Genomic DNA, 12,927 nt, shown 5'->3' with positions numbered 1-12,927 from the left:
AACAGTAGGCATAAGACTGAATCTCAGAATGTATTTTCTCATAAAAACAAAGAAAAAAACACCTCAGTTTTACATAAAACATTTTTGGAATAAAACCAATCTTCAAAGCATAATTTTTTTTCTTTTTGGTGAGGAAGGATTGGCCCTGAGCTGACATCTGTGCCAATCTTCCTCTATTTTGTATGCGGGTGGCCACCACAGCATGGATTGATGAGTGGTGTAGGTCTGAGCCTGGGATCCCAACCCATGAAACTGGTTTGCCAAAGTGAAGTGTGCTGAACTTAACCACTATACTACTGGGCCAGTCCCTTCAAAGTATAATTTTCAAAAACGTAAAAAGATAATTCTAAAAAAAGGAAGATAAAGGGGTTGAATTTCTCCTATATAAAAAAATTTTTTTTTAAATTATAATTCTCCTAAGGTATAGTCAATACATGTCAAAGATTTACTTAAGTCATTAATGAGAGATTAGCATCTGGACAAAGCTGGTTCAAAGGAGATACAAGAAACAGATGAATAGATAGTGGAAAAAAGAATGTATGCGTAAGATTGAAAATTAGATAGGAATCTGGTAAATGACCTACAGGACAATAAAACCATAACTTTTGGGATTCTCTTTTCTCCTAGGTAGAAATAATTTGCAACTTTTCAATCTTCTATAAGTTAACATCTAACTTGGGTTTGGATATTAATCAATAACAAATAGTAAGTCAAATCATGTAACCTTCCCTGCTACATTAGACGACCCTTCGACAGGCTGGTTAGACAACGGCATAACATGACACTGAAAGGGCATAAATTTACCATTTGCCTTATTTCTAAGTTTTGGACAATTTTTCTTAACACAATTCAGACATTTTTGACTTTGATTTTTTCTGGAAAAATAAGGAGGATTCTGTACTCACAAATAAGTAAGCTTAATAAATGTAATGCAATGAAAAAACTTAAACCAATTTAAACTCATCTTAAGAATATTGCCACCAATGTCCATGTATTCTTGATATTTTTAATGGTATTGGGTCTTACATCGTGAAGCAAGACTCAGACTGTGTGATATAGGATACATTATCATTAGCAATTATGATGTGACTGTCAAATTAGGGCTGCCACCACTGAGAGAAATGAAATCTGTCAAATTAATGTCACCATACCTGGGGTTACGACACCTATTAAGCAAAATGGTATTCACTGAGAAGTTGAAATGAACTGGGAACATTAAGAATAGGGACAGTAAAAGAGGTGCTTTTGCTTTATTCCCCTTACATACAAAGCTAAGTATTACCTTTACCAATTCTGGTTCTTCTGCCTGAAGGTGAAGATCTTCCTCTGGCTGGGACACTTCAGGACCCTGAGGGGATACAGGATAAGATCACTCAGTGACAGGCTGCCTAGGACCTACATCAGAGCCTCAACAAACACCACGAGTCCACTGTGCATGCGGTGTACATGGGATGACCTCTTTTACTGTTTTATTTACGGATGAAATTAAGGTCCCACAGTAACATCCAACCATAATCTTCTTTCACTTCTTTGAGACAATAACACACACACACGACTGAGAAAGATATAACTGCACAATTTTTAAAGAAGGCTTTTAACAAAGAACCTATCAAAACAAAAATAAACTTACAATAAGGAGCCTTCAGATGCTATATAATTCTCCTTTTTCATATGGGGATGAAATCTATTTCTCAGAGATTATCTATCTTGCTCAAGAATAATATTTAAAACCTGCTAACACCATCTGTTTTCTACAGTTGAAAATTCATTACAGTGTTTGGGGGTGGGAGGACATGTCTCAGTAGCCATGCAGGAGCTATTTCAGGGACCTCTCATAACATTGTTTTCTTCCAAACTTTAGAAACTATATCTCTATGAGGGCCCGATTTTATAAGTGAAATGAAATTTTACTATACCTTATCAATTTTAGAATAAAATCTAAAATGTTGAGAAATTGTTATCTCTAAACAATTGTTCTCTAAAACATTGAGAAAATGTTATCTTATTTCTCTTCTCCCAAATTCTTCTTTAAAAAAATACAAATATTCAGCTTCCAGAAAATTAATGATGATGTGAAGGATGGGTTTGATCAGGCCAATACTAGACAAATACTTTGGATCTACTGGAAGTACAACATTTTGGTTTTTATTTATCATTTCAAGGGTATGTTTTAAGAACTATTTATATGTTCTTTATTCTGGCTACAAAGAATAAAAGATCACTACTACAGGTTTTTATAGATCATTACTATAACAAATTACATTTGTTGGTATTACCTTTCTTCTGAATCTCCTATTTCAAAAAGTCACTGCTAAAACATAGCTTTTATCAAATTAACACCCTTCTCAAACACACCCAAACACACACACATACATATTTACACTTAAATGTCTTCAGAGAAACACTAAAAGATTCAGCTTGAATATCTAATTTCCAGTCCTATCTTTTTTCCATCTTAAATCACTAGCTCACCCACTGTTCTCTGCCTCAGGGCCTTGCCCTCAAATTCTCTTCTCACCTGAAGAACTCTCACAATACTTAATGACAATTTAAATCCGACTTGCTAATTGGGTACCAGCTTAAATCTAACTATCCTCATGAACTTTCTGTGACCAATTTAGCCCATACTAATGTCCCAGTTCTTTCCTTACATAGCACTCATCATCCTTATCATACCGCTCAGCAACTGTCATTCACCTAAATAAATCATGTAACTATTTCTTTTGTATGCCTTACCTCAATGAGACTGTAAGCTCCCTACAGCCAAGCACTGTGTCTTACACATCTTCTTTCTCTCCATGTCATCTATTAAGCTTGATCACTTCTTAATGGGTAGAAAAGAGGAGATCACTGAGAGTGGGTACAAGGGGAATGGTCCCTATGAATTAAGGGTGTGTGTATGCGTGTGTGTGTGTGTGTGTACATGTATTTGGTCCCAAAATTTCCTAAACAAAATTTCCAATTGGAAAATATTCCATTCTACTATCCCATAAATAACTGATTTCCTGAGAACAATACAAATTTAACATGATAAGTAAATTTCCCAGACTGCTTATCATGTCTAAAGATAGCCCAGATACTTTTCGAAAGATCATGTATCTTGATATCTGGTTCAATATGTATAGTGAATCTTCCTATAGGTTACAAGCTTTATGAAGATAAACCCAATATTTATGGGTCAAACAATTGGATTCAGTTACCAGAAGGAGTGTAGGTGAGATAGAGAAGTCACAAGACTTCAGGAAAAGTAGACATGCTCTTAAGCCAAGACAAGAGGTGAGAATTAGAGGAAACCCCAACTTACCAGAGGTCCAACTGAAAAAACCACAGCAGCCATAATCTCTTCCTCTGGGTTCCCCTCTCTGGAAAAAGTGGAGACCTGCAAAGACATATCTGAGAAAGAGAAATAAGCCATGAAAACCAGTCCTGCCTCGGAAACTTCAGACTCACCAAGTTGGAACCCTGACACTATGACTAAGCATGATCTCTCTAAAGAACACAAGATTAACCTCCAAGATCAGTGAGGGGAAAGGATTCTTACTCCTGAAGATCTTGAGATTTTAATACCATTAAATGCAGTCACAGCTATCAGGTCAGACACTGTACAAGGAGCTTTTAAAATGCTTTCTCATTTGATCTTCACATCAACCTAATGGGAATTACATCCCCATTTTATAGCTGAAGAATTGGAGGCTTAGAAAAATTAAACTATTTACCCAAGGCCATGCATGGCTCCAAATCAGTCTAATTCCAATGCCCACACCTATTCTACTAAATCAATTTGCTGTGCGAGGTGAGAGAAAATAATTCAATCTTTCTTTGCCATAATCATTACTCATCTACCAATGAAATATTCCCAAACTATCTTTTTCCTGTATTTCCTGTGAGGAGTCAATTTGTTAAAATGTTAAGAGACCTCAGCTTCATATAAAGAGAACACAAAAACTTCCAGACTTCAAAGATATTAGAAACCTTGACGTGTTTCCCTCAATCTCATACTCAGATCTTTTTCTAGCCTTTCTATACCAGGCAAACTCAAACAAAAAGGAACTAGGGATAACAATAATAATATAAGAGAAAGTGGAATTCAATGCACAAAGCATTAGGCAATAGTCCTTTGCCTAATGAAAAGTTATATGCCTAATAAAGGTTTTACACTGTGGAGAAATAGGGTGGCAGAGATCTTGTTCAGGTATCCCTAGGCACTGATTCTGCTTTTCTACCTTTCGTGAAGGATATGGCCTTGCTGATGTTGAGTTTAGTTCAAAAACAACAACAGCCTCATGTTTGTAAACATTCTCTTAACAAGTGCGTAGTTGCAGAATGATGTTGCAAGACATATAAAAGGGCTGTGGCACAGTAAGAATTGAGCTTTCCAGATATTGTGAAATCCTACCATTTAATGACAGTTTCCCAGGCAGTTTGACACTCTCACCACCTAGTAGGACCTTTGAGGTCCCAAAGAATCTATGCTGAATTATGCCAAATCTGTGTCTGCATTATATGGACAATTTGCTTCCATTAAGAATCCACATCCAAGAGCTTTTATTCAAAAATGTAGTCTGAAGATCAGGAGCACCAACATCACTGAGAGCTTGTGAGAAATGCAAAATCTCAGGCCTAACTCTAGAACCTACTGAATGAGAATCAACCATTTTTTTTTTTTTTTTACAGATTGGCACCTGAGCTAACATCTGTTGCCAATATATTCTTCCTCTTCTTTCCTAAGCCTCCAAGTACATAGTTCTATATTCTAGTTGTGAGTACCTCTGGCTGTGCTATGCGGGATGCCGCCTCAGTATGGCCTGATGAGCCATGCCATGTCCGCGCCCAGGATCCAAACTGGCAAAACCCTGGGCTGCCAAAGCAGAGAGTGCAAACTTAACCACTCGGCCATGAGGCCAGCCCTGAGAATCAACCTTTTAACAAGATCCCTCGCTGATTCATATGCACACATTAAAGTTTAAGACACACTGATCTAAAATAGATCATGTCAACAAATTGGACAACCTGGAAGAAATGGATAAATTCCTAGAAACAGATAACCCAACATGATTGAATCATGAAGAAACAGAAAATCTAACAGATCAATTACTACTAAGGAGATTGAATCCGTAATCAAAAACCTCCAAACAGGGGTTGGCCCCATGGCCTAGTGGTTAAGTTCTGCATGCTCCACTTCGGTGGCCAGGGTTTGGTTCCTGGGTGTGGACCTATACCACTCGTCAGCAGCCGTGTCACGGCAGGGACCCATATACAAAATAGAGGAAGACTGGAATAGATGTTAGGTCAGGGTGAATCTCCCTCAGCAAAACAAAACAAAACAAAATCCCCAAACAAAAAAAAGTCCAGGACCCAGATGGCTTCACTGGTGAATTCAACCAATACTTGTAGAAGAATACCAATTCTTCTCAAACTCTTCCAAAAAACTGAAGAGAAGGGGACACTTCCTAATTCATTTTACGAGGCCAACATCACCCTGATACCAAAACCAGACAAGAACAATACAAAAAAAGAAAATTACAGGCCAATATTGCTGAGGAACATAGATGCAAAAATCCTCAATGAAATATTAGCAAATCAAATACAACAACACATTAAAAAGATTGTACTCCAAAATCAAGTGGAATTTATTCCAGGGATACAAGGAGGGTCAACATTTGCAAATCAATCAACAGAATACACCACATTAACAAAATGAAGACTAAAAACCACCTCATCATCTCAATAGATGCAGAAAAAGCATTCACTGAGGTTCAGCATCCATTTATGATAAAAACTCTGAACAAAATGGGTATAGAAGGAAAGTATCTCAACATAATAAAGGTCATATATGACAAACCCACAGCTAACATTATACTCAACACTGAAAAACTGAAAGTTACCCCTTTAAGAAAGGGAACAAGACAAGGATGCCCACTTTCACCAGTCTTGTTCAACAAAGTATCAGAAGTCCTAGCCAGAGTAATTAGGCAAGAAAATGAAATAAAAGGGATCCAAATTGTAGAGGAAGACGTAAAACTGTCAATATTTGCAGATAATATTTTATATATAGAAAATCATAAAGAATCCACCAAAAAACCATTAGAAGTAATAAATGAATACAGTAAAGTTATAGGTTACAAAACCAATATACAAAAATCAGTTGTCTTTCTATATACTAATAATGAACTAGCAGAAAAAGAAGTCAAGAAAACAAACCCATTTACAATGGTAAGAAAAAGAATTAAATAGAGCATCATGGCTGAGTAAGTCGTTCCCTTTGTCTCTCCTCTCTAAGCTACAACCAGTCAGACATCCAGTGACCAAAAAAGGACTCCCTGCTCAACACATCAGAACGTCTGAGCAATCCATGCACCTATACATCTGAAGGTGGGTGGACTAGACCTCCAGGAGGCAGAGGAACTAGGGGAGCAGCCCTTTCCCTCTCTTCTGGTTGGAAGCGATCCAAAATGTGGATTGTAAAACTGGTGTGCATGCCAGCGACCACAGGCTACAAGGGCAAACACAGCACTTGTGGCTTGGCCCCTGTTCCCCACCCCTAGCAGTGGTGGGTGGTGCACACGTCCTGAGGCTCTGGGACCTGGCCCTCTCCCCTTTCCCTAGCAATGGCACTGGTCTTTCCAGCAGTGGGGACTACATCCAAGGCATGAATTTCCCTGGCAGTAGTGGGGTCCCCTGATCGAAGGTTTCAGAGTAGGCCACCGGTTCATGCACCAGTGCCAGCAACCAGAGGCTGTGGACCCTGCTCCTCCCAGTGATGGTGGATGGCACACACATCCTGAGGCTTCAGGACATAGAGTGGAGCCAGCGACCTGGCCTTTTCACCTTCCCTGGCAGTGGTGTTGGTCTTTTCAGTGGTGGGGACTATATCCAAGGCATAAATTTCCCCGGCAGGAGCAGGGTGCCCTGACCTGAGGTCTCAAAAAGCATACTGGCAGGTGCCAGTGACCAGGGAATGCAGGGCCAGCAACAACACTTGTGGCTAAGGCCCTATTCCTCCCCTAGCAGTGACAGGTGGCACCTGTGATCTGAGGCTTCAGGAACCACAGTAGAACCTGAGACCCAGCACCCAGTGGTGGAACTCCCAAGACTGACTCTGTCTGCAGCAGGGGCTGTATACAAGAACCTGGGCCCCCAACAGCAACACCTGCAAACCCAGTGTCCCCTGGCAGCAGTGCCACCAGCACCTCCAGATAACCCAGGAGCAGAAGTGCACATGGTGCACAGGGAAGCAGCACCTGGGCCCACAGAGAGCCCGTGGAGACCAAGTGAGAGAACACGAGACCCAAGAAACCCCAGAAGCAGCAGAAGTGCTCAAGCCTGGTGACCCTGGGGGCAACACCTGAGACTGCAGCAACATTGAAAGCAGCAAGGCACCAGCAACCTCAGAGGCAGAAGCAGCACAAGGAGGGCACTGATGACAACTGTAGCAGAGTGGAGGGTGGAAAGTGCAGGCTCTCAGATACAACCAGAAGCAGCTCAGAACCAAAGTAACCAAAGCTGTACCCAAATAAGACAGGTGGTTACTACCACAAATACACCAGCAGAGGATCAACTCATCAAACAGCATGAAAAACTACAGTAACACAGCAGACCAGAAGGAGAATCACAGTTCTCCAGAAACCAAACTTGAAGTCACAGAAGATTACAATATGACTGACAGAGAATCCAAAATAGCTGTCATAAAGAAACTCAACAGGTTACAAGAAAGCTCAGAGAGACAGTTCAATGAGCTGAGGAATAAAATTAATGAACAGAAGGAGTACTTCACCACAGAGATTAAAGCTCTAAAAAAAACCAAACAGAAATTCTGGATATAAAGGACACAATTAATGAGATAAAAAATAATGTAGAAAGCATAAAAAATACAGCAGATCTAATGGAGGAGAGAACCAGTGAGCTTGAAGATAGAAATCTAGAGATGATTGAGATAGAGAAGAGAGGACTAAGATTTTTTAAAAATGAAGAAATTCTTTGAGAAACATCTGACTCAATTAGGAAAAGTAACATATAGGTATCCCAGAAGAGTGGGCAAAAGGAACAGAGAGCTTATTCAAAGAAATAATAGCTGAGAACTTTCCAAACCTGGGGGAAGAACTGGACATGCAAGTACATGAAGCTAACAGAACTCATAATTACATCAATGCAAAAAGACCCTCTCCAAAGCATATATGACAAAGTCAATGACAACGGAAAAATATTAAAGGCAGCAAAAGAGAAGAAAATAACCTACAAAGGAACCCCCCACCAGGCTTTCGGAAGATTTCTCAGCAGAAACCTTACAGGCTAGGAGAGAGTTGAATGATATAGTCAAAATACTGAAAGACAAAAACTATCCACCAAGAATACTCTATCTGGTGAAATTATCCTTCAGATATGACAGAGAAATAAAAGCTTTCGCAGAAAAGCAAATGCTGAGGGAGTTCATTGCCACTAGACCTGCCTTACAAGAAATGATGAAGGGAGCCCTCCTACCTGAAAAAAAAAGGGGGGGGAAGGGTCAAAAATATTTGAGCAAGGTGATAAATACACAAAATCAGAAAATTGCAGCTCTATATCCGAATAGGTTTGCAAACAATTATAAAACAAAGGATAAAGGTAAAGAAAGAGTCCAAAACAACTATAACCACTTCAATTTGGTAACAAACTCACAACACAAAAAAGAATAATTTGTGACAACAAAAACATAAAAAAGGAAGAGGAAAGGGATGGAACCTGCATAGCCTAATGGGGATAACAGAGTATCAGAAAATGGACTATCTCATCTATGAGATCTTTTATATAAACCTCATGGTGACCACAAAACAAAAAAATCAGAGCAGGATCACAGATCATAAACAAACAGAAAACTGGGAAAACCGTCACAGAAAACCACCAAACTGAAATGGCAGACAGAACTACAAGGGAAAAGAAACAATGGAAATATAGAACAACCAGAAAATAAAAGACAAAATGGCAGTACTAAGCCCTCATATATCAATAATCACTCTAAATGTAAACGGACTGAATTCACCAAAAGACAAAGAGAGGCTGGATGAATTACAAAACAAGACCCAACAATATGCTGCCTCCAGGAAACACATCACACCTCTAAAAACACACAGAGGCTAAGAGTGAAGGGATGGAAGATGATACTCCAGGCAAATGGCAAGCAAAAGAAAGCAGGTGTTGCCATACTTATATCAGACAAAGCAGACTCAAGATAAAAAAGAAAACGAGAGACAAAGGTGGCCATTATATAACGATAAAAGGGACATTTCACCAAGAAGACGTAACACTTATTAATATATATATGCACCTAACACAGAAGCACTAAAGTACACAAAACAAACATTAACAGACCTACAGGGAGAAATTGACAGCAACACAACAATAGTAGCGGACCTCAACACCCTATTTACATCACTGGAGAGATCATCCAGACAGAAAGTCAACAAGGAAATAGAGGCTTTAAATGAAACATTAGAGCAGATGGATTTAATAGACATATATTGAACATTTCATCCCAAAACAGCAAAATACACATTCTTCTCAAGTGCACATGGAACATTCTCAAAGACAGACCATATGTTGGGAAACAAAGCAAGCCTCAATAAATTTAAGAAGACTGAAATCATATCAAGCATCTTTTCTGACCACAACGCTATGAAACTAGAAATCAACTACAAGAAAAAAGCTGGAAAAGTCACAAATATGTGGCGAGTAAACAACATATTATTGAACAACTGTTGGATCAACAAAGAAATCAATGGAGAAAACAAAAAATACTTAGAGACAAATGAAAATGAAAACACAACATACCAAAACCTGTGGGATGCAGCAAACATGGTACTAAGAGTAAAACATATAGCAAAACAGGCCTACCTCAACAAACCAGAAAAATCTCAAATAAACAAGCATGCCCTATACCTAAAAGAACCAGAAAAGGAAGAACAAATAAAACCCAAAGTCAGTAGAAGGAAGGAAATAATAAAAACCAGAGCAGAAATAGATGAAATAGAGACTAAAAAAACAAATAGGCAGCATCAATGAAACTAAGAGTTGGTTCTTTGAAAAGATAAACAAAATTGACAAACCCTTGGCCAGAGTGACTAACAAAAAAAGACAGATGCCTCAAATAAATAAAAAAGGAGAGGAGAAAGAGGAGAAATTACAACAGACACCACAAAAATCCAAAGGATTATAAGAGAATACTATGAAAAGCTATATGCCAACAAACTGGATAACCAAGAAGAAATGGATAAATTCTTAGAATCACACAACCTCCCAAAACTGAATCAAGAAAAAATAGAGAACCTGAAGAGACCAATCAGAAGCAAAGAGACTGCAACATTAATCAACCTCCCCCCAACCCCAAAAGTCCAGGACCAGATGGCTTCTCCGGTGAATTCTACCAAACATTCAAAGAAAATTTAATTCCTATCCTTCTCAAACTAGTTCAAAAAACTGAAGAGGGGGGGATGCTTCCTAACTCATTTTACGAGGCCAATATTACCCTAATACCAAAACCAGACAAGAACAACAACAAAAAAAGGAAAGTTACAGGCCAGTATCACTGATGAACACAGACGCAAAACTCCTCAACAAAATATTAGCAAATCAAATATAACAATAGATTAAAAGGGCCATACACCACAACCAGGTGGAAATTAGTCCAGGGACGCAGGGATGGTTCAACATCAGCAAATCAATGTGATACACCACACTAACAAAATGAAGCATAAAAATCACATGATCATCTCATTAGATGCAGAGACAGCATTTGACAAGATCCAACATCCATTTATGATAAAAACTCTAAACAAAATGGGTATAGAAGGAAATACTTGAACATAATAAAAGCTATATCTGACAAACCCACAGCCAACATCATACTCAATGTAGAAAAACTGAAAGCCATTCCTCTGAGAATAGGAATGAGATAAGGATGCTCACTCTCACCACCCTTATTCAACATTGTACCGGAAGTTTTAGCCAGAGCAATTAGGCAAGAAAAAGAAATAAAGGGGATCCCAGTTGGAAAAGAAGAAGTGAAACTGTCACAATTTCAGGTGACATGATTCTATATATAGAAAATTCTAAAGAATTCACCAAAAAACTATTAGAAATAATCAACAAATACAATAAAGTTACAGGATATAAAATCAACATACAAAAATCAGTTGCATTTCTATCCACTAATAATGAACTAGCAGAAAGAGAAGTCAAGAATACAATCCTATTTACAATTGCAACAAGAACAATAAAATACTGAAGAATAAATTTAAACAATGAGGCAAAAGACCTATACACTGAAAACTGTAAGAAGTTATTGAAAGAAATTGAAGAAGACATAAAGAAATGGAAATATATTCCATGCACATGGACTGGAAGAATAAACATAGTTAAACTGTCCATATTTCCTAAAGCAATCTACAGATTCAGTGCAATCCCAATCAGAATCCCAGTGACATTCTTCATGGAAACAGAACAAAGAATCCTAAAATCTATCTGGAATAACCAAAGGCCCTGAATAGCCAAAACAATCCTGAGAAAAAAAGAACAAAGTTGGAGGTATCACACTCCCTGAATTCAAATTATACTACAAAGCTATAGCAATCAAAACACCATGGTACTGGCAGAAAAATAGACACTCAGATCAATGGAACAGAACTGAGAGCCCAGAAATAAAACCATACATCTATGGACAGCTAATCTTTGACAAGGGAGCCAAGAAAAAACGATGGACAAAGGAAAGTCTGTTCAATAAATGGTGTTGGGAAAACTGGACAGCTACATGCAAAAGAATGAAAGTAGACCATTATCTTACACCATACACAAAAATTAACTCAAAATGGGTTAAAGACCTGAATGTAAGACCTGAAACCACAAAAACACTTAGAAGAAAATATAGACAGTACACTCTTTGACACAGGTCTTAGCAGTATCTTTTCAAATGCAATGTCTACTTGGGCAAGTAAAACAAAAGAAAAAATAAACAAATGGGACAACATCAGACTAAAAAGCTTCTGCACAGTAAAGGAAACCATGAACAAAATGAAAAGATAACTCACCAACTGGGAGAAAAAATTAGCAAATCATATATCCAACATGAGGCTAACTTCCAAAACATATAAAGAACTCATAAAACTCAACAAAAAAAAGTGAACAACCTAATCAAAAAATGGGCAGAGGATATGAACAGACATTTTTCCAAAGAAGATATACAGATAGTGAACGGGCACATGAAAAGATGTTCAACATCACTAATCATTAGGGAAATGCAAATCAAAACTACAATCATATATCACCTCACACCTGTCAGAATGGCTATATTAACAAGACAAAAAATAACAAGTGTTGGAGAGGATGTGGAGAAAAGGGAACCCTCCTACACTGCTGGTGGGAATGCAAACTGGTACAACCACTATGGAAAACAGTATGGAGATTCCTCAAAAAGTTAAAAACAGAACTACCATATGATCCAGCTATTCCACATATGGGTATTTATCCGAAGAACACAAAAACACTAATATGAAAAGATACATACACCTCTGTGATCACTGCAGCATTATTTACAATAGCCAAGGTTGGGAAACAACCTAAGTGCCCATTGATGATGAATGGATAAGGAAGATATGGTGTCTTTATACAACGGACTACTACTCAGCCATAAAAAAGATGAATTATTGCCATTTGTGACAACATAGTTGGACCTTAAGGGTATTATGCTAAGCAAAATAAGTCAGACGCAGATAGACAAATACCATATGATTTCACTCATATGTGAAAGATAAACAAGAACAAGAACAAAGAAACACATAGATAGAACAGATTGGTGGTTACCACACAGGAATCCGGAGTAAGGGGAGAGTGAAAGGGGTAAAGTGAGACATTTGTATGGTGACAGATGGAAACTAGACTTTTGGTGATGAACACAATGTA

General features: G+C 38.1%; 1 protein-coding gene across 4 annotated transcripts in view; it reads right to left on the bottom strand.

Annotated features, from left to right (window-relative positions):
- The window catches only part of ZNF624 (zinc finger protein 624), a 36,486-nt gene that overhangs the window by 18,934 nt on the left and 4,625 nt on the right, over positions 1–12,927 (bottom strand). For 2 of the 4 annotated variants that reach the window (XM_070228258.1, XM_023653552.2), the window contains 3 exons: positions 3,305–3,393; positions 2,737–2,824; positions 1,283–1,348 (listed from right to left, as the gene is read on the bottom strand). Coding sequence is in view for 2 of the 4 variants with exons in the window: in XM_001503438.7 (XP_001503488.5) it covers positions 1,283–1,348; positions 3,305–3,391 (153 nt within the window). In the remaining 2 variants the exon portion in view is untranslated. The remainder of the gene's footprint in view (positions 1–1,282; positions 1,349–2,736; positions 2,825–3,304; positions 3,394–12,927) is intronic. The other 2 variants (XM_001503438.7, XM_023653551.2) reach the window with 1 other exon arrangement.

The sequence above is a fragment of the Equus caballus genome, chromosome 11 (genome assembly GCF_041296265.1).
Source record: "Equus caballus isolate H_3958 breed thoroughbred chromosome 11, TB-T2T, whole genome shotgun sequence".
NCBI classification, from domain to species: domain Eukaryota; kingdom Metazoa; phylum Chordata; class Mammalia; order Perissodactyla; family Equidae; genus Equus; species Equus caballus.
Note: the sequence above shows the minus strand (reverse complement) of the source record. Positions and strands in the feature narration are given on the sequence as shown.